We start from the raw sequence: 23,730 nt of genomic DNA on the forward strand, positions 1-23,730 counted from the left end.
GCTGGGGTTGTTGCTTAGTGGGTGGTAGAGTGCTTGTCTAGAATGTGTGAGGCACTGGGTTCAATTCTCAGTACTTCATATAAATAAAGGTCCATTGACAACTAAATTTTTTTTGTTTAAGAAAGAATTTTTTAAATATTTATTTTATTTTTTTTTAGTTTTTGGTGGGCACAACATCTTTATTTTATTATTTTTTTAATGTGCTGAGAATCGAACCCAGCACCACACGCTTGCCAGGCGAGCATGCTACTGCTTCAGCCACATCCCCAGCCCTAAATTTTTTTTAAAAAAAGAAAGAATGGATTCCAACCAAGAATTTTATATTCAGCAAAATTAAGCTTCAGGTTTGAAGATGAAATTAAAACCTTCCATGATTATAAAAAAAATTCAAAAGAATTCACAACTGGAAAGCTTGCACTACAGAACATTCTCAACAAAATATTCCATGAGGAGGAAATGGAAAAAAAGTGAAAACCATAAAAGGGAGGAACTACACTTAAGGAAAAGATAATCAAAGGAAAAACCAAGTCAAATTAAAAATGAGGGGCTGGGGATGTGACTCAAGCGGTAGCGCGCTCGCCTGGCATGCGTGCTGCCCGAGGTTCGATCCTCAGCACCACAAAAAAAAAAAAAAAACAAAGATGTTGTGTCTGCCAAAAACTAAAAAATAAATATTAAAAAATTATCTCCCTCTCTCTCTCTCTCTCTCAAAAAAGAAAATATTGTCTTAAAAAAATTAAAAATGAGAAATAAGCCAAAATAAATGGGAATATAAATCATATCTCAATAATAACCCTAAATGGTGAAATTGATGGTAGAAGTAAAAAATAATAATAATAATAATAATAACCCTAAATGTTAATGGCCTAAACTCATCAATTGAAAGACAAAGATTGGCAGATTAGATAAAAAAAATAAGAACCAACATTATGCTGTCTCCAAGAGATACACCTCATAGGCAAAGACACTGAAAGTGAAAATATGGGAAAAACATATCACTCACATGGGACTGTGTAAATAAGCAGGGTTTCCAGCCTCATATCAGATTAAGTGGATTTCAAGCCAAAGTTAGTCAGAAGGGACAAAGAAGGACATTTCATACTGCTTAACAGAATAATACATCAGTAAGACATAACAATTGTAAATATTTTTGCTCCACATAATGAATTATCTACATACATCAAGCAAACCCTTCTCAATTTCAAGAATCAAATAAACCACAACACAATAATACTGGGTGACTTTAACACACTTTTTTCACTACTGGATAGATCTATAAAACAAAAACTAAACAAAGAAACTATAGAACTAGATAATACAATCAATAATTAGACTTAATGGGCATATATAGAGTGTTTCATCCATCAACAAGTGAATACACTTTCTTCTCAGCAGCACATGAATCCTTCTCTAAAATAGACCATATCTTAGGCCACAAAGTAACTCTTAGCAAATACAAAAAACATAGAAATAATACTATATATTCTATAAGATCATAAAATGAAATTAGAAATCAATAATAAAAAATAGAAGCTTAACACCTGGAAGCTAAATAATACTCTATTGAATGATGAACAGATAGCAGAAGAAATCAGGGAGGAAATAAAAAAATACTTAGTGGTAAATGAGACCACCTATATAACATATCAAAATCTCTGAGACACTATGAAGGCAGGGCTAAGAGGAAAGTTCATTGCATTGAGCTCATTCATTAAAAGAATAGAAAGTCAATGAATAAATGACCTAACATTACATCTCAAAGCCCTAGAAAAAGAACAAATTAACACTGAAAATAGTAGAAGACAAAAAACAATTAAAATCAGAGCTGAAGTCAATGAAATTGAAACAAAAGACACAATTCAAAAAATTGACAAAACAAATAGCTGGTTCTTTGAAAAATAAATAAAATTGACAAACTCTTAGCCACCCAAAGAAGAGGGAGAAAACTCAAATTACCAAAATTTGTGATGAAAAAAGAAAAAAGCATGAATAAAGTATTAAAATACAGAAGACAATTAGAAACTATTTTGAAAATTTATACTCCAGTAAAATAGAAAAACCTCAAAGACACCAACAAATTTCTAGAGGCTTATGATCTATCCAAACTGAATCAGGAGGACATACACAATTTTAACAGATTAATTTCAAGCAATGAAATAGAAGACATCATCAAAAGCCTACCAAGAAAGAAAATCTCAGTACCAGATGGATTCTAAGTTCTACAAGACATTCAAAGACGAATTAACACCAATACTTCTCAAATTATTCCATGAAATAGAAAAGGAGAGAACCCTTCCAAACTCATTTTATGAGACTAGTATTACCCTCATACCAAAATAAGACAAAGACACATCAAGGAAAGAAGACTTCAGACCAATATCCCTGATGAACATAGATGCAGAAATTCTCAATTAAATTCTGGCAAATCACATTCAAAAGCATTTTCAGAGGATAGTGCCTCACGATTCAAGTGGGGTTCATCACACAGATGCAAGGTTGATTCAACATAATTCATCAGGTAATTTATCACGTCAATAAATTTAAAGACAAGAATCATATGATCATCTCAATGGATGCAGAAAAAGCATTTGATAAAATTCGACACCCCTTTATGTTCAAGACTAGAAAAACTAGGATAGTAGAAACATATCTCAATGTTATAAAACCCATCTATGCTAAGACCAAGGCCAATGTCATTCTAAATGGAGAAAAATTGAAAGCATTCCCTCTAAAAACTGGAACAAGACAGGGATGCCCTCTTTTACCACCTCTGCTCAACATAGTCCTTGACACTTTAACTAGAGCAATTAGAAGAAAGAAGTTAAAGGGATACAAATAGGAAAAGAAGAACTCAAACTATTCCTATTTGCTGAGGACATGATTCTGTAATTTAGAACATCCAAAAAAATTCCACCAGAAAACTTTTAGGACTAGTAAATGATTTCAGCAAAGTAGCAGGATATAAAATTAACACCCATAGATCAAATGCATTTCTATACATCAGTGATGAATCCACCAAAAGAGAAATTAGGAAAACTATTCCATTCACAATAGCCTCAAAAAACAAAAAACAACAACAACAACAATAAAAAGAAACTTGGAAATCTAACAAAAAAGGTTAAAGATCACAATGAAATGTAGAGAACATTAAAGAAAGAAATTGAAGAAGACTTTAGAAGATGAAAAGACCTCCCATGTTCTTGGATAGGCAGAATTAATATTGTTAAAATAGCCACACTACCAAAAGCATTATACAGATTTAATGCAATTCCTATTTAAATCCCAAAGACATTCTTCACAGAACTAGAAAAAGTAATCATGAAATTCATTTGGAAAAATAAGAGAATCTGAATAGCCAAAGCAATCCTTAGCAAGAAGAGTGAAGCAGGAGGCATCACAAACCAGATCTTAAACTATATTACAGAGCAATGGTAAAAAAAAAATGGCATGGTATTGGTACTAAAATAGACACATAGACCAATGTCACAGAAAATAAGACACAGAGACAAACCCACATAAATACTGTTACCTCATACAAGATAAAGATCATAAAAAACATATATTGGAGAAAGAATAGCCTCTTCAACAAATGATGCTAGGAAACTGGAAGTCCATATGCCGCAAAATGAAATTAAACATCTATGAACAAAACTCAAAGTGAATCAAATATTTAGGTACTGGAATAGAGACCCTGGGCCTAATAGAAGAAGTAGGCCCAAATCTTCATCATGTTGGCTTAGGACCTGAGTTCCTTAACAAGACTCCTAAAGTGCAAGAAGTAAAATCAAGAATCAATAAATGGGATGGTTTCAAAATGAAAATCTTCTTCTCAGCAAAAGAATTAATAACTTGAAGAGAGAGCCTATAGAATGGGAGAAACTTTTTACAACACTTACCTCACATAGAGCATTAATATCCAGAATATATAAAGTATTCAAACAACACCAAAAAAAATCGAATAACACAATAAGTGGGCTGAGGAACTGAACAGACACTTCACAGAAGAAGAAATACAATCAATCAACAAATATATGAAAAAAAGTTCAACATCTCTAGCAATTAGACAAAACTACTCTAAGATTTCATGTCACTCCAGTCAGATGGCAATTATCAAGAATACAAGTAACAATAATGTTGTCAAGGTTCACTCATTCATTGGTAGGACTGCAAATAGGTGCAACCACTGTGGAAAGCAGTATGGAGATTTGTAAGAAAACTTAGAATGGAACCACCATTTAACCCAGTTATCCCTCTCCTTTTTTTTTATACCCAAAGGACTTAAAATCAGCATACTACAGTGACACAGCCACATCAATGTTTATAGCAGCTCAATTCACAATAGCCAAATTATGGAACCAACCTAGGTACCCTTCAACAGATGAATGGATTAAAAAAGTATGGTATACATATATAATGGAATATTACTCAGCCTTAAAGAAGAATGAAATTGTGGCATTTGCCAGTGAATGAATGAAGCTGGAGAATATCATGCTAAGCGAAATGAGCTAATCCCACAAAACCAAAGTCCAGATGTTTTTTCTAGTATGTGGAAGCTAATTCACAATTAAGGGAAGGCTATGGAAAAATAGAGGTACTTTAGATTAGGAGGATGGGGGTATATGGTTAGGAACAGTAGTACAATGAATTGGACATACCCTGTGTATGTAACTGATGTGATTCAATATCATGTACAACCAGAAGAATAAGAAGTTATACTTCATTTATATATGATGTATCAAATGCATTCTACTGTCATGTGTAACTAATAAAAACAAATTTTTAAAATCTAAAAAATACATAACTTAGTGATCTTAAATCTCCCACTAGACCATACCTCTTAAATTTTTCATCACCTTCCAATAGAACCAACTTGAAGACCAAACTGTTAACATATGGGTCTTTGGAGGACATTCCAGATCCAAACTATGGTGTCCTATGTGAGACCAGAGAATATATTTGTGATAGTGAAAATAAGAAGTCATTGGACAGACCTGAGAATCAGGAAGAGAGATTAAGTAAAAGGAATTTATAAATAGGGATGATTGAATTAGAAACAAATTAAATCTCAAATGCCTTCACATTGTGGTTAGGTTCAAGAGCAAAGAAATAATCTGTTTCAGTGACTCAGGAGTCTGAGGCAGGAGGATCAAGAGTTTGAGGCCAGCCTCAGAAAATTTTCAGGTCTCAAAATAAAAAAATAAAATAGGGTTGGGAAGTAGGAATGTACCTCAGTGATAAAGAACCTCTGGTTTCAATCCCCAGTATGAAAATGACGAAGAAGGAGAAGGAAAAGAAGATGATGACACCAAAGAAGAACTAATCTGAAATCTTTAATGATTTAAAATTTTTAATATCTAAGGTATTCATTACAAACATATAAAGTTTCTGTGGAGAAGAGATATACAACTTCCCAAATAACTACTTACGTCAATGTGGATCAAGGGTAAATCAGATTGTAAGTTGTAAAGATATTATAGCTAATTTTAACTCCAAATGAAGTCTAGATAGTCAGGTGGTATCTGATCATATTTCTTTTCAATTATGTAGCACTTCCCTGTATGAATTCATATCAGTACCTTGTGACCTTCCAGTGAAATGTACACATACACACAACATATATAATCAAAGATAAATACACAGTCATAGAAAGATAGAAATGTACACTATTTACATATGTATAATCACACACGCATGTATTGCATGGATCCACATAAACATATAGAAAAAGGTAGAGATTGAGATTTGGCAAGTTCATAGTCCAGAGCATCCATGGCAACACAGAATATTTTTGACAGTGTCCCTAAATCTTGTCAGTGTAACATCTGTAGGTAATTTTCTATCTTTGCTAGATTGTATTAGATAAAAGAGAAATAGGTTATACTGGAGGATTCTTCCTATTAATGTGTAACACCTCATTAGTAGCAGGAAAACACTTATAAAATTAATATTTCCTGTGTATGAGATTCACTAGATTGGGTGAAGGGAGGAGACAATCATATTTGGAGCAAGAAGGAGCTAATAGTGGACTCATTAGCAGAAAGGGTGGAGCTAAGTGCCCTGGAATTGCTCCTGATCCTCCAGAGCTCTGTCACTTTGGGACAGATGTCCTAAACTCACACACACCAGAGTATCTGCTCCTTGCCTGCAGTTTCTTATCTCTGGGTGAGAGCAGAGGTGGCATCTATGGTGGTGAAAATAAGGAATGGTTGGTGGGATCTGTACTAAATGGCATTCACACTAAGAAGCTTCAGTTGAATTGGAAATCAAATACAAAGTGCTGTCCTTTTCTTCAACTGAGAGTAACTGAACAGAAATCTTTAATAGGTAAACTTTTTCACAGGCCAACATACCACCTGAAAAAAATAAAGATTCCTTTCTCTGAAGAACAGGTATCCAGGATTCCAAATAAATGGATTAGATGTTAGTGAAGGGTGAAACACTTTAGAAGATATACAGAAATTATACCTAATTTGAATGTAAAAATTAAAATTAGTAAGTCATAAAGTATCTAGCTATATTTACTTTTAAATTGTTTGGCACTTCTCATAAGAATTAAAATCAGTACCCTGTAATGAACCTAAGGGCAAAAATATACAGGATTCAATGAATATTTATAGAACAGTTGGAAAGGAGTTATAGGTATCATTATGTATGTTCATGGGAAGATATAGCTCACTGTTAGTGTATTTGCCTACCATGTGTAGGGCCCAGGGTTTCTTCCTTAGCACCATGAATTAGAAATCATACATAAACATACATACACACACACACACTCACTCACAGAGACAACTGACCTGACACACAGATGGAAATGAAGTTAATAATCTGGAGCATATATGGCAATACAAAGTGTCATTGATACTATTTCAAATTGGTCTCTCTCTAGCATATGTAGGTACTTTGAATCATTGGGATCAATAGGTATGACATAGGTACCTATCATGGAGAAATGCCTCTACTTCCTGGTGTGTTTAGCAGTGATAGTAACCATCAGTGGACCCCTTAGGACATTTTCAAAGTACTTCTCTGCATGAGACTGCATGGGTTCTTTTTTTTTTTTTTTTTTTTTTTTTTATTGTTGGTCGTTCAAAACATTACACAGTTCTTAATACATCATCTTTCACAGTTTGATTCAAGTGGGTTATGAACTCCCAACTTTACCCCGTATACAGATTGCTGTTTCACATCAGTTACCCTTCCATTGAGCATGGGTTCTTGAAGGGAAAAGAGAATCTTCTTTTGAACAAAGAGGAGGTAGCAGTGAACCAGAAACAGCACAAAAGGACCTAAAACTGTGTCTAGGACCCTGAAATATGTTTCTTACCCCTTGGAGATGTATCACCTGGAATGTAGGTGCCCAAATCCAAAACAATATTAATTGAATGGTGCTTCATTTCAGGCCTGTAATTGAGAGAAGGAATAGACAACCATGATGGATAAAAGTAAAGTGGAAATAAGTGATTTAGGAATCAGAATTTTAGATGGGATTAGAGGGATGAGTGTCTACACATTGAAATTGAATTTAAAAAAATTACATCACAAAATTCAGATTCAGTAGTGAACTAGTGCTACTTAAATATTCAATCATTACATTTTTTTAAAAAAAATTTTATTTTTTAGCTGTAGTTGGACACAATATATCTTTATTTATTTATTTATTTTTATGTGGTGCTGAGGATCAAACCCAGGGCCTCACACATGCTAGGCAAGTGCTGTACCGTTGAGCCACAATCCCAGCCTTCAGTCATTACATTTTTAAAAAATATTTATATTTTAGGTTTTTTTTTGGTGGACACAATATCTTTATTTTTTATTTTTATGTGGTGTTGAGGATTGAACCCAGCGCCCCATGCAGGCCGGGTGAGAGTGCTACCGCTTGAGCCACACCCCCAGCCCTCATTACATTTTTGATAGGACAAAAATAGTGTTGTAGCCATACATATGGTCATTTCTAGGGAGGATGGTATGTTTGATTCTGGATATTTATATGTGATATATTTTAGTTCTTAAAGTGAAGAATAATGATAACTGATTGGAACTAAAATAGTAAGTCTAGGAAGTCAGGTGGTGTCTTACTATGTACATTTTTAATCCCATAGGCCTACAGCATCTGACATAAATTCGGCAAGTGGACTCACCATTCCATCGTAAGTTATAAATTAACTAACACATGTATGTGTGTATACACACTCACACATATATCCATGAACACACACATATATACACACATAACATCTATGGAAGATTAGTTGTTGATGTTCATGGTCAACAGCATCAATGGGAATGCAGGTTTAATTTCATCTCTTTATGATGTCTTCTCAGAGTAAGTGTCTGTATATAATATACTATGAGTTTTCATTAAAGGTGACAGGAACAGGAATAAGTCACAGAGGAAGATTTTTTGTTGTTAGTGTTTGTCCCCTTTAGCTACTGCATATTAACATTCTGCTAGAGTGGACTAAGGGAGGGGAGAAACCTATCTGGAATAAGGAAGCAGTAGCAGTCAAGCTGTCAGAAAAGAACATATCTAAACAGAGCTCTGCCACCACGAGAGACTGGTACCTCAAACCCAAATCTTCCATCACTTTATTTTGTTTTCTTCCATTACTTTAGATGGAGTCCCTGCCTCAGGTCTGTTGCTGCTTGACACTGAGTGAGGATAGAGAAGACAGCTGTGATGGTGACAATAGGGAGTCAATGGAGAAACCTAAGAATCAGCATTTTAGATGGGGGTTTTGTTTCTAGAAGCCATAGTTAATTTTGAGATAAATTACTCCCAAATGCTTTCCCATTGTGGTTAGGTTCAACAGTAAAGAAATAATCTGTCCCAACAACAGAAGAAGTTGAGGCAGGAGGATCTTGAGTTTGAGGCCAGACTTAGAAACTTTGAAGGACCCTGTCTCAAAGTCAAAATAAAAAAGAGATAGGGATATGGAGAGATACCCCCAAACAACTTCTGGATTCAATCTCCAGTACCAAACCAAAGAAATAGGAGAAAGTGAAGGAGGAAAAGAGATGAAGAAGACAGTACTTTAAATTGTTTGACACTTCCTAATACCAATTCAAATGAGCACCTTATAATAAACCTTCTGGCAAAATGTGAGTCATATGCAGCATCCATATGAATTAGTAGAAGTGTAGTTTTATCAATATGTACTCTTCATGGGCGTACATATATAAACACAGGGCTTAGCCAATGGAAGAGAATTTGCCTACCATGCACAAAGTCCTGTGTCCTTCCCCATCAACACAAACTAGAAATCATGTAAATACACACACACACACACACACACATACTCACAGGGAATGGAAATGAAAATTGAGATTTGGAAGTTTTTTTTATCAGGAGCATGTATGGCAATAAAAAGTGTCATTGATACTGTTTCAAAATGGTCTCTCCATAGCATATGTAGGCACTTTGAATCATTGGGATTAATAGGGATGACAGAGATACCTGTCATGGAGAAATGCCTCTGCCTCCTGATTTCTTTAACAGCCTAAGTAACCATCAGCAAAATCCCTCAGGACATTTTCAAAATACCTCTGCATGAGAATTTATTAGACCAAGTGAATGGAGAAGAGAATCTTCTTTGGAGCAAAGAGGAAGTAGCAGTGAATGGGAAAGAGCACAAAATAACTTAGATAATTGACCCTGAAATGTCTCTTACCCCTCAGAGTTGTGTCACCCTGGGATATAGGTACCCAACCCCCAAACAATATTTTTAAAACATTTTTTAAGTTGTTAATGGACCCTTATTTTGTTTGTTTATAAGTGGTGTTGAGAATCGAACCAGTGCCTCACACATGCTAGTCAAGTGCTCTACGACTAGCTACAACCCCAACTCCCCCAAACAATATTAATTGGTTGGTGTCCCATATCAGGCCTGTAGCTACTAGACCCTAACTGAGGGGCAGGAAAGACAACCAAGATGGGTGACAGTAAGGAGAAAATGGAGGGATTTAGGAATCAGGAATTTAGATGGGATTAGAGGGCTGAGTGTCTACACATTGAAATTGAATTTAAAATAAATTACACCACAGAATCATCATATGTTGACTCAGGTTCAGTAGTGAACAAGGGCTATTTAAATCTTGAGTCATTACGTATTCAATAGGATGAATATAGTGTTGTAGTCATACATAGTGTCATTTTCAGGGAAGATATTATATTTTATGTTGGAGACAGATTTACATGTGAAGTGTTTTGGTGTCAGTCAGATTTTATGGTTAAGAGTAATGACAAATAATTTAAACTAAAATAGTAAGTGAAGAAAGTCATATTGTGTCTTTCTATGTATCTTTCCAATACCATAGACCTACAGCATCTAAATGGCCCTTTAGACTCACCATTCCATCGTAAGTTACAAATGAATTAACACAATGCAGGTTTATTTTCATCTCATATATTTTCAGAGCAAGCTTCTGTATATAATAAACTTTAACTTTTGGATAAAGGTGACAGGAAAAGGAATAAGTCACGGAGGGAGGATTTTTGCTTATTGTGTTTGTTCCCTTTAGCTCCTGCATATTGACACTCTGTAGAGTGGGCTAAGAGAGGAGAAAAACCTATCTGAAACAAGGAGGTGGTAGTTGTCAAGATGTTGGAAAATAACAGAGCTAAAAGCACTGGAAGTGTTCTTCACCTTCCAGTGCTCTGCCACCATGAGAGGCTGGTACCCCAAACCCAAATCTTTTGTCACATTGGATGAAGCCTCTGCCTCAGGTCCATTTCTGCTTGACACTGAATAAAGAGAAGATAGCTATGATGGTGAAAATAGAGAGTCAATGGTGAGATCTAAGATTCAGCATTTAGCTGGTGTTTTGTTTCTAGAAACTGTAGTTAAATTTGAGATAAATTACTCCCCAAATGCTTTCACATTGTGGTTAGGTTCAATAGTAAAGAAATAATCTGTCATGGGCTGGGGATGTGGTTTAAGCAGTAGCGTGCTCGCCTGGCATGCACAGGGCGCTGGGTTTGATCCTCAACACCACATAAAAATAATAAAAAAATAAATAAAGATATTGTGTCCACCTTAAAAAAACTAAAAAATAAATATTTTTTTAAAAAAGAAATAATCTGTCATAATGACACAAGTGGCTAAGGGAGGAGGATCGTGAGTTTGAGGCCAGACTCAGAAATTTGCTGAACCTTATCTCAAAATACAAAATAAAAAAGGGCTAGGGATGTGGGGATGTACCTCAATGGTAAAGAGCCTGAGTTCAATCCTCAGTACCAAAACAGAAAGAGGAGGAGGGTGCAGAGGAAGGGGAGAGGGAGGGAAAAGGAAGGAGGAGGAGAAAAAGAAGAACTGATTCCTTAACATTTTCAAAGTCTATATAGTCATTTCAAATATACAAAGTTTCTGTAGAAAAGAAATAAAAACATTGCAAATAACTGCTTCAGATATATATTAAGAGTAAATCAGATTGTGAGTTGTAAAGAAATTATAGCTAATTTTAACCCCAAAGTGAAGTCTAGGAAGTCATATGGTGTCTGATTATATGTATTCTAAAAACTTTTGCACTTCCCAGTATGAATGCATATCAGCACCTTGAGAACTGCCAGTGAATTATATGCATATATACATACATATATAATCAAAGATATATACACAATCATAGAGAGATAGAAATATACACTACTTACATATACATATTCACAGATGCATGTATTGGCAATGGAACCACATATGCATATAGAAAAAGGAAGAGATTGAGATTTGGAAAGTTCATAGTATCCATGGCAAAACAGAGCATTTATGACGGTATCCCTAAATATTGTCACTGTAATGTCTATACATCATTTTACATTTTTGTTACATTATATTATAAAAAGAGAAATAGGTCATACTGGATGATTCTTCCTGTTAATGTGTCATCCTTTTTTAGTAGCAGGAAAACACTTATGGACCTCAAATTTCCTCAAATTGGGTGAAATGAGGAGACAATCATATTTGGAGCAAGGAGGAGCTAACAAAGGATTCATTAGCAGAAAGGGTGGAGCTAAGAGCCCTGGAATTGCTCCTGACCCCCCAGAGCTCTGGAAACTGATGTCCCAAACCCACACCTGCTCCACTCCTGCAGTTTCTTGTCTCTGAGTGAGAGCAGAAATGGCTCTTGCCATAGTGAAAGTAAGGGATGGTTTGGGGATCTGAGAATCAGGATATGACATGGACTACAAAGCATTTATATTGAGAAACTGCAGTTGAATTGGAAATCAATCAAACCACAAAATGCTGTCCTTAGCTTCAACTGGGAGTAACTGAACAGAAATCTTTAGTAGGTAAACTTTTTCACAGGCCAAGATTCTCCCTGAAAAGGAATAAAGATTCTGATATATGAATAACAGGTGTCCAGGATTCCAAATAACTGGTTTAGGTGTTAGTTAAGGGTCAATCAGTTGGGAAGTTATACAGAAATTTTATCTTATTTGAATGTAAAATTTAAAATTAGTAAGTCATACAGTATCTGATTATATGTACTCTTAAATTGTTTAGCACTTCCTCGTATGAATTCAAAATAGCACATTGTAAAGAACCTTTGGGAAAAATGTGAAACTTACACAGAATCAAATGAATATATATAGATCAGTAGAAGTAGACTTATAAGTATCCATATGCACTGTTCACAGGCATATATTGATACCTATAACTATAAAATAAACACAGGGATTATGGTGTGCAGCTCAGTGGAAGAGCATTTGCCTACCATGCCCAGGGATCTGGGTTCCTCCCCAAGAAACACAAAATAAAGATCATATATAAACAAAACCTCCTCATACACAGGGGAACTAACCTGATACATTCACAGGAGAAAAGGAAGATTGAGATTTGAAAGTTCTTCATAAGCAGCATGTATGGCAATACAAATTGTTATGGATACTGTTTCAAGGTGGTCTGTTTCTAGCATATGTAGGTGCTTTGAATCTTTTGGATCAATAGGGATGACAGAGGTACCTGTCATGGAGAAAAACCTGGGCCTTGTATGTTTAATAGCCTGAATAGCCATCAGTGAACTCTCAGGACATTTTCAAGCTTGTGTAAATATGCATATGTAAATAGTGTATGTTTCTGTGCATGAGACTTTATAACATCGGATGAATAGAGAATTTTCTTAAGAGCATAGAGGATGTAGCAGTGAATGGGAAACAGCACAAAATAACCTGGATACAGACCCTGAGAGCTCTGCCAGCAAAGGAGATAAGTGCCCCCTGCATGGTGCCCCATATCAGGCCAGTAGCTATTAGACCCTAACTGAGGGACAGGAAAGACAACCATGATGGGTGACAGTAAGGAGGAAACAGGGATTTAGGAATCAGGATTTTAGATGGGATTAGAGGGCTGAGTGTCTACAAATTGAAATTGAATTTAAAATACATGGGCTGAGGATGTGGCTCAAGCGGTAGTGCGCTCGCCTGGCATGCGTGCGGCCCGGGTTCGATCCTCAGCACCACATACCAACAAAGATGTTGTGTCTGCCGAGAACTAAAAAAAATAAATATTAAAAATTCTCAAAAAAAAAAAAGAATTTAAAATACATGTGCCACAAAATCGTGATATGTTGGTTCAGGGTCAGTGGTGAACAACTGCTACTTAAATCTTGAGTTATCACATTTATTTATTTATTTATTTATCTATTTATTTATTTATTGTTGTAGATGGACAGAATGCCTTTATTTTATTTGTTAATTTTTATGTGGCGCTGAGAATCGAACCCAGTGCCTCATACATGCTAGACAAGTACTTTGCCACTGAGCTACTGCCCCAGCCTGAGTCATTACATTTTTGATAGGACAAAAATAGTGTTGTAGCCATACATATATGCTCATTTCCAGAGAAAATGGTGTATTTGATTCTGGATAACAGATTAATATGTGAACTGTTTAGTATCAACCAGTTTTTAAGTAGAAAAGTAATGTTAGTTAATTTGAACTAAAATAGTAAGTTTAGGAAGTCATGTGGTGTCTAACTATGTATCTTTTTAATCCCACAGGACTACAGCATCTAACATAAAATCGCCAAGTAGACTCACCATTCCATCGTAAGTTACAAATGAATTAACACATGTATGTGTGTATACACACACTCACACACATATATACATGCACATACACATATAAAAGCTTGGGATATTAGGGTTTTTTAAATTTTTTATTAGTTATTGATGGACATATATTTGTTTATTTGTTTAGATGTGATGCTGAGGATTAATCTCAGTGCCTCACACATGCTAGGCAAGTGTTCTACCACTGAGCCACAATCCCAGCCAGGAATATTATTATTTTTTAAAATTTTTTTAAAGAGAATTTTAATATTTATTTTTTTTAGTTTTCGGCGGACACCACATCTTTGTTTGTATGTGGTGCTGAGGATTGAACCCGGGCCACATGCATGCCAGGCGAGCGCGCTACCACTTGAGCCATATCCCCAGCCCAGGAATATTAGTTTTGATGTTCATTGTCAAGAGTATTCATGAGAATGCAGGTTTAATTTCATCTCTTTCTTATGTCTTTACATACTAGAATTCTGTATATAATATATTTTGACTTTTGGATAAAGACAACAATAGAGGAATAAGTCATAGAGGAAGATTTTCTTTTTGTTCCTAGTGTTTGTCCCCCTTAGCTCCTGCATATTAACACTCTTTAGAGTGGGCTAAAGGAGGAGAGAAACCTATCAAGAACAAGAAGGTGGTAGTAGTCAAGGTGTTGGAAAAGAACAGACCTAAAAGCATTGGAAGTATTCCTCATCCTCCAGAGCTCTCCCATCATGAGAGGCTAGGACTCCAAACCCAAATCTTCCATCAATTTGGATGGAGCCCCTGCCTCAGGTCTGTTGCTACTTGACAGTGAGGACATAGAAGACAACTATGATGGTGAAATAGGGAGTCAATGGAAAGACCTAAGACTCAACATTTTAGGTGAGGTTTTGTTTCTAGAAACCGTAGTTAAAAATTTGAGATAATTTACTCCCCAAATGCTTTCCCATTGTGGTTAGGTTCAACAGTAAAGAAATAATCTATCCCAACAATTCAGGTGGCTGAGGCAGGAGGTTCCTGAGTTTGCTGGACCCTGTCTCAAAATAAAAAATAAAAAGGCTAGGGCTATGGTGGTGTATCTCAATGATATAGAGCTTCTGCATTCAATTTCCAATACCAAACCAAAGAATAAGGAGAAGAAGAAGAAAAAGAACTAATTAGGAATCTTGAATCATTAAAATTTTCAAGATTACAAACATATGAAGTTTCTGTGAAGAACAGATATACAACTTCTCAAATAACTGCTTCAAAGGTAGATTACTGGTAAATCTGATTGAAAATTGTAAAGAAATCATAGCTAATTTTAACTCCAAAATGAAATCTATGATGTCAATGTCAATATATGTATTTTAAATCCTTTAGCACTTCCCAGTATGAATTCATACCAGTACCTTGTGAGCTACCAGTGAAATGTACATATATACACGTACATATACAATCAAATATATATGCACAGTTATATTTAGAGAGATAGAAATGTATACTATTTTGCATATGCATATTCACACATGTCTGTATTGGTCAAGGACCCACATGTACACATAAAAAAAAGTAGAGACTAATATTGACAAGTTCACAGTTGGGAGCATCCATGGTATCACTGAGTATTTTTGATAGTGTTCCTAAATCTTGTCACTGTACAATCTGTAGATAAATCTCCATCTTAGCTAGATTGCATTAGAAAAAAGAGAAGTAGGTAATTTTGGATGATTCTTCCTGTTAATGTGTCATCTTTCCTTAGTGGCAGGAAAACACTTATGAAACTCAAATTTCTTGTATATAAGACTTCACTAGAGGGGCCTGGGGTTGTGCTCAGCAGTAGATGGCTCGCCTAGCATGTGCGAGGCAATCTTCAGGACCACATAAGATTCCTTTCTCTGAAGAACAGGTATCCAGGATTCCAAATAACTGGATTAGATGTTAGTGAAGGGTGAAACACTTTAGAAGTTATACAGAAATTGTACCTAATTTGAATGTAAAAATTAAAATTAGTAAGTCATGGGGCTGGGGTTGTGGCTCAGCTGTACAGCACTTGTCTATCATGTGCGAGGCACTGGGTTCGATCCTCAGCATCACATAAAAAATAAATAAATAAATAAAGGCATTGTGTCCATCTATAACTAAAAACATATTTTAAAAAATTTAAAGTCATGAAGTATTTACCTATATTTACTTCTAAATTGTTTGGCACTTCTCATATGAATTAAAATCAGTACCCTGTAATGAACCTAAGGGCAAAAATGTAAGGAATAAAAAGGATCCAGTGAATATATATAGAACAGTAGAAAAGGAGGGGCAGAAAAGACAACCACAATGAGTGTCAGTAAGGAGGAAACAGGAATTTAGGAATCAGGATTTTAGATTTGATTAGAAGGCTGAGTGCCTACAAATTGAAATTGAATAGGAAGTCATGTGCTTTCTTATTATGTACTTTTTCTTGTCTTAGGCTGATCCCATCTTCTTTGAGAAGATTAAGTAGACTCACCGGTACTTCGTAAGTTATCAATAAATCATACATACATACATGCACACTCATACACACAAAACCTTGTAAAGATTACTTTTAAGACTTTCATTGTCAAGAGCATCCATGGAAATGCAGGTGTACTTTTATCTCTTTCTTAAATCTTCATAAGTAAACTTTGGTACATAATATATTTTGACTTTTGGATAAAGGTGACAAAGAAGGAATAAGTCATACAGTTTTTTGCTTGACCTTAGCGATTGTATATTGACACTCTGCTAGAGTCACTATGTCTTCTGGAACAGGGAGGCAGTAACAGTCAAGGTGCTGGAAAAGAACAGACCTAAGAGCATTGGAAGTGCTCTTCACCCTCCAGAGCCCTGCCACCATGGGAGGCTGGGACTCTAAAACCAAATCTTCCATCACATTAGATGGTCCCTGCCTCAAGACTGTTGCTGCTTGACATTGAGTGAGGATAGAGAAGACAGCTGTGATAGTGACAATAGTGAGTCAATGGAGAGACCTAAGAATCAACAACATAGATGGGGTTTTGTTTCTAGAAACTATAATTAAATATGGGATAAACTACTCACAAAATGCTTTCACATTGTTGTTAAGATCAACAGTAAAGAAATAATCTGTCCCAACAACACAAGAGGCTGAGGCATATGTATCATGAGTTTTAGAACAGACTCAGAAACTTTGCAAGACCCTGTCTAAAAAATAAAAAAGTGCTATGATCGTGGGGGTACCTCACTTGGGTTCCATCCCTAGTACCAAAACAAAAAGAAAGAGAAGGAGGAAAAGAAGATGAAGACGACGAAGAAGAACTAATCTGTAATCTTGAATCATTAAAATTTTCAAGGTCTACCATATTCATTACAACATACAAAGTTTCTGTGGAGAACAGATATACAACTTCTCAGATAACTGCTTCAGATGTGGAATAAAGATAAATCAGATTGTAAATTGTAGGTAATTTTAACCCCAAAGTTAAGTCTAGATAGTCAGGTGCTGTCTGATTATATGCATTATGATTATATGATTATATGCATTACTCATTATGAATTCATATCAGTACCCTAAGTGAAATGTACATATACACACACAAATATGTATATTATAAAAGATATTTGCATAGTTACAGTTAGACAGAAACATACACTATTTACATATACATATTTACACAAGCTTGTATTGGTCATGTATATATATATATATATATATATGTATATATGATTGAGATTTGGGAAGTTCACAGTTGGGAGCATCCATGGCAACACAGAATATTTTTGACAGTGTCCCTAGATCTTGTCACTGTAGCATCTGTAGATAAATTTCCATCTTTGCTAGATTACATTAGAAAAAAGAGAAATAGGTCTTACTGGATGATTCTTCCTGTTAATGTGTTGTCTTTCATTAGTGGCAGGAAAACACTAATGAAACTCAAATTTCATGTATATAAGACTTCACTTGATTGGATGAAGGGAGGAGAGAATCATCTTTGGAGCAAGAAGGGGCTAACAGTGGATTTACTTACAGAAAGGGTGAAGCTAGGAGCCCTGGAGTTGCTCCTGACACTCCAGAGCTCTGCCACCTTGTGAGGTCAATGTCCCAAACCCACACTGACCAAAGCACCTGCCCCATGCCTGCAGTTTTCTTCTCTCTGGATGAGAGCAGAGTTGACACCTATGGTGGTGAAAATAAAGAATGGTTGTTGGGATCCTAGAATCAGAAACATAGACTAAAAGGCATTTGTACTAAGAGACTGCAGTTGAATTGGAAATCAGTCAAACCACAAAATGCTGTCCTTAGCTTCAACTGGGAGTAACTAAACAGAAATCTTTAATAGGTAAACTTTCTCACAGGCCAAGATAATCCTTGAAAATAATTAAAGATTCCTTTCTCTGAAGATCAGGCATCCAGGATTCCAAATAACATGTGTGTTAAAGATTAACCACGTTAGAAGTTATACAGAAATTTTACCTAATTGGAACATAAAATTTTGAGATTAGTAAGTCATATGGTATGTGACTATGTACTTTTAAATAGTTTAGCACTTCATTCGAATTCAAATCAGTACTCTGCAATGGATCTAAGGGGGAAATGTGAAATCAAATGAATACTTACTAATCAGTACACTACATATAAACATAGGGCCAGGGTTGTATGTAGCTCAGTGGAAGAGCATTGCTACCAAACACAGGGTCCTGGGTTTCTGCCCTAGCAATACAAAATAGAAATCATATATAAATGTATACTTGCAGGGACAACTAACCCCATATGTAAACAGAGAAGGAAATGAAGATTGAGATTTGGAAGTTCATCTTCCTTAACATGCATGACAATAAAAAATGTTATTGATACTATCTCAAAGTGATCCTCTCTAGCATATGTAGGTACTTTGAATCTTTGAGATCAACAGGGATAACAGAGATACCTTTCATGGAGAAATGCTTCTACCTCCTGGTGTGTTTAATAGCCTGAGTACTCTCAGTGAAAACCCTCAGGACATTTTCTTTTATTTATTTATTTATTTATTTATTTTAGAGAGAGAGAATTTTTAATATTTATTTTTTAGTTTTCAGCGGACACAACATCTTTGTTTTTGTATGAGGTGCTGAGGATCGAACCCAGGCCACACATATGCCAGGCGAGCACGCTACCACTTGAGCCACATCCCCAACCCCTCAGGACATTTTCAAAATACCTCTGCATGAGATTTTATTAGATTGGATGAAAGGAGAAGATAGTCCTCTTTGAAGCAAAGAGGAGGTAGCAGTGAATGGGAAACAGTGCAAAAGGACCTAGAAAACAGACCCTGAATGTGTCTCTTACCACTGAGAGCTCCAACACCAAGGAAGATAGGTGCCCCACCCCAAAACAATATTAATTGGATTTTGCCCCATATCAGGCTTGTAACTACTAGACCCGAACTGAGGGACATGAAAGACAACCATGATGGGTGACAGTAAGGAGGAAACAGAGGGATTTAGGAATCAGGATTTTAGATGGGATTAGAGGGCTGAGTGTCTACAAATTGAAATTGAATTTAAAATAAATTGCACCACAAAATTTTTATGTGTTGATTTAGGTTCACTAGGGAACAAGTGCTACTGCAAGGTTGCCAGCACCCCACCAGGGTAGATTCCTGCTCAGGAAGTATGAGACATCTGAGAAATATAAAGTTTGAAATAATTAGTAAGAAATAGAGACAGAGTTAGCAAATTAGGTAAGTGAGTGGAGTGTCTGAGAGGTCTTCCAGTTCTGATAGGAGCTAGAACTGAATGACTGAAAAATGGCTCCTATTCAAAGGCAGGAATAAGGTTTCAATGGGAGGAGTCTTGCTTCTTTGTGTAGCAGGGGTCTTGCTGCAGGTTGATTGGCATTTTTGCAAGCCACACCCATCTCCAAGAGGCTGCATTGCTCCAGTGGGTCACCCCGTCTCAATGTTGTGCAGAACTTTGTGGAGGTAGGTAGGAATTCACATGAATTGGACATTCTCAAACCAGTAGGGTGCCTCTGGGAGTTCCAGGCTTTCCTTCCTAATGGCTTTCACGTTGATTTGGTTCACTCACAGTTCAGGGATGACTCCCGGCAAAGTACTCCATAAATCTTGAGTCATTACGTTTTTTTTTTTTTTTTTTTTTTTTTTTTAGTTGTTGACAGACTTTTATTTTATTTACTTATATGCAGTGCTGAGAATCGAACCCAGCACCTCACACATGCCAGGCAGGTGTGCCACCACTGAGCCCCAGTGCCAGCCCCTTGAGTCATTACATTTTTGAAATGATGAAAATAGTGTTGTAGCCATACATAGCATCATTTCCAGGGAAAATGGTACATTTGATTCTGGATAACAGATTTATATGTGAAGTATATTAGTGTCAACCAGTTTTTAAGTTGAAGTGTAATGTTAATTAACTTGAACTAAAATAGTCTAGGAAGTCATGTTTGTCTTGCTTTATACACTTTAATTTGTAGGGTGGACACATCTACTTTGAAAAGATCAAGTGGACTCACAGATGCTTCGTAAGTTATCAATAATTAATACCCATGTGTATGTGTATACACACAAACATATATATGAACACACACACAAAACCTATGGTGAGATGATTTTTTGGATGTTCTTGTCAAGAGCATCCATAGGAATTCCGGTTACTTTCATCTCTTTCTTTTGTCATCATAAGTAAACTTCTGTATATAATATACTTTGATTTTTTTTTTGTAAGGTGACAGAAAAAAAAAATAAGTCGTAATGGGAGGGTTTTTTGCTTGTAGAGTTTGTTACTCTTAGCTCCTGCATATTGACACTCTGTAGAGTGGGCTAAGGCAGGAGAGAAACCTATCTGGAACAAGAAGGTGGTAGCAGTCAAGGTGTTGGAAAAGAATAGACCTAAAAGCATTGGAAGTGTTCCTCACCCTCCAGAGCTCTCCCACCATGAGAGGCTGGGACTCCAAACCCAAATCTTCCATCAGTTTAGATGGAGCCCCTGCCTCAGGTCTGTTGTGAGGATGGAAAAGACAGCTGTGATGGTGAAAATAGAGAGTCAATGGAAAGACCTAAGAAACAGAATTTTAGATGGGGGTTGATTCTAGAAACTGTAGTTAAATGTGTGATAAATTACTCCCCAAATGCTTTCCCATTGTGGTTAGGTTCAACAGTAAAGAAATAATCCGTCCCGTAACTCACAAAGCTGAGACAGGATGATGGTGAGTTTAAGGCCAACCACAAAAACTTTGCAGGACCCTGTCTCAAAATATCAAATAAAAAAGGGCCGAGATTATGGTGGTGTATCTCAATGGTATAGAGCCTCTGGATGCAATCCCCAGTACAAAAACAAAAAGAAAGAGAAGACGACGACAAAGAGGAAGAACTACTTTGAAATCTTGAATCATTAAAAATTTCCAGGTTAACAAATTTCATTTGAAACATATGAAGTTTCTGTGGAGAACAGAAATACAGTTTCCTAAATACCTGCTTCAGATATAGATTATGGGTAAGTCATTGAAAATTTAAAGAAATTATAGCGAATTTTAACTCCAAAGTGAAGTCTAGATAGTCAGGTCATTTCAGATTATATGTATTTTCAATCCTGTAGCACTTACTGTAGCACAGTATGAATTTATATCAGTACCTTGTGAGCTACCAGGGAAATGTACATATATACATATATACACAGTTATATTTAGAGAGCTAGAAAGGGATACTATTTACATATGCATATTCACATATGCATGTGTTGGTCATGGACTGACATATACATATAGAAAATAATAGAGATTGAAATTTGGGAAGTTCATAGTTGAAAGCATCCATGGCAACACAAGAGTAAATTTTTGACAGTGTGCCTAAATCTTGTCACTGTGAAATCTGTAGATAAATTTCCATCTTTGCTAGATTGCATTAGAAAAAAAGAGAAGTAGGTCACTTGGGATAATTCTTCCTGTTAATGTGTCATCCTTCATTAGTGGCAGAAAAACATTTATGAAACTCAAATTTCTTTTTCTAATGATAAAGGAATCAATTTATCTGAAGGATATAATATTGATGATAAATATATATGTCAAATTTTCTGTGTATAACTCTTCACTAGATTGGGTGAAGGAAAGAGACAATCATATTTGTAAAAAGAAGTAACTAACATCAGAAAGGGTGAAGCTAAGAGCCCTGGAATTGCTCCTGACCCCCCAGAGCTCTTGTCGCTTTGTAAGGCAGATGTCCCAAACCCACTCCCACCAGAGTACCTGCTCCATGCCTGCAGTTTCTTGTCTCTGGGTGAGAACATAGATGGCACCTATGGTAGTGAAAGTAAAGAATAGTTGGTGGGGTCTGAGAATCAGGCAGTTACATAGATTAAAAGGCATTTGTACTGAGAAACGGCCATTGAATTGGAGATCAATCAAACCACAAAGTGCTGTCCTTAGCTTCAACTGGGAGTAACTGAATAGAAATCTTTAGAAGTTAAACTTTTTTACAGGCCTAGATACTCTGAAAAGAAATATAGAAGTTTACTGGTGGAGATTTTGAGTCTTCTAGATATAGAATTATATTGTCTGCAAATAGTGCTAATTTAAGTTCTTCTTTTCCTATACTTATCCCTTTAATTTCTTTTGTCTGTCTAATTGCTCTGGCCAGCGTTTCAAGAACTATGTTGAACAGAAGTGGTGAAAGAAGGCATCCCTATCTTGTTCCAGTTTTTAGAAGGAATGCCTTTAATTTTTCTCCATTTAGATTGATGTTGGCCTGAGGCTTAGCATAGATAGCCTTTATGATGTTGAGATATGTTCCTGTTATCCCTTTTTTTTTTTTAGTGTTTTGAACATGAAGGGGTGCCGTATTTTGTCAAATACTTTTTCTGCATCTATTGAGATGACCATATGATTCTTATCTTTGAGTCTATTGATGTGAAGAACTACGTTCTTTAAAAAATATTTATTTTTTTAGGTGTAGATGGACACAACACAATGCCTTTATTTTTATGTGGTGCTGAGGATCGAACCTGGGTCCCGCCAGTGCTAGGTGAGCACTCTACTGCTGAGCCACAATCCCAACCCAATGAACTACATTTATTGATTTCCATATGTTAAATCAACCTTGCATCCCTGGGATGAATACCACTTGATCATGGTGCACAATCTTTTTGATATGTTTTTGTATTTGATTTGCCAGAATTTTATTGAGAATTTTTGCACCTATGTTCATTAGAGATATTGGTCTGAAGTTTTCCTTCTTTGATGTGTCTTTGCCTGGTTTTGGGATCACAGTGATATTGGCCTCATAGAATGAGTTTGGAAGTCTGCCTCTTTCTCTATTTCCTGAAATAAATTGTAGAGTATTTGTATTAGTTCTTCTTTAAAGGTCTTGTAGAACTCGGCTGTGTTTCAATCCGGTCCTGGGCTTTTCTTGGTTGGTTAGCTTCTGATGGTGTTTTCTATTTTATCACTTGATATTGGTCTGTTTAAATTGTCTATATCTTTCTGATTCAATCTAGGAAAATCATGACTTAAGAAATTTGTTAATGCTTCAATGTCTTCTATTTTACTGGCGTATAAGTTTTCAAAATAATTTCTAATTATCCTCTGTTCTGTAGTGTCTGTTGTGATATTATCTTTTTAATCACGTATGCTGGTAATTTGAGTTTTCTCTCTCCTTCTCTTTGTTAGCATAGCTAAGGGTCTGTCAATTTTATTTATTTTTTTAAGAACTTTTTGTTTTGTCAATT

At 35.8% G+C, this 23,730-nt stretch overlaps 1 protein-coding gene across 1 annotated transcript in view; it reads left to right on the forward strand.

Moving 5' to 3' along the window:
* The window catches only part of LOC144378425 (uncharacterized), a 53,156-nt gene that overhangs the window by 19,884 nt on the left and 9,542 nt on the right, over positions 1 to 23,730 (forward strand). The window contains exons 3-6 of the mRNA XM_078052433.1: positions 8,100 to 8,147; positions 13,993 to 14,040; positions 16,484 to 16,531; positions 20,486 to 20,533. Of these exons, the coding sequence (XP_077908559.1) occupies positions 8,100 to 8,147; positions 13,993 to 14,040; positions 16,484 to 16,531; positions 20,486 to 20,533 (192 nt within the window). The remainder of the gene's footprint in view (positions 1 to 8,099; positions 8,148 to 13,992; positions 14,041 to 16,483; positions 16,532 to 20,485; positions 20,534 to 23,730) is intronic.

The sequence above is a fragment of the Ictidomys tridecemlineatus genome, chromosome 6 (assembly GCF_052094955.1).
Source record: "Ictidomys tridecemlineatus isolate mIctTri1 chromosome 6, mIctTri1.hap1, whole genome shotgun sequence".
Lineage (NCBI taxonomy): Eukaryota > Metazoa > Chordata > Mammalia > Rodentia > Sciuridae > Ictidomys > Ictidomys tridecemlineatus.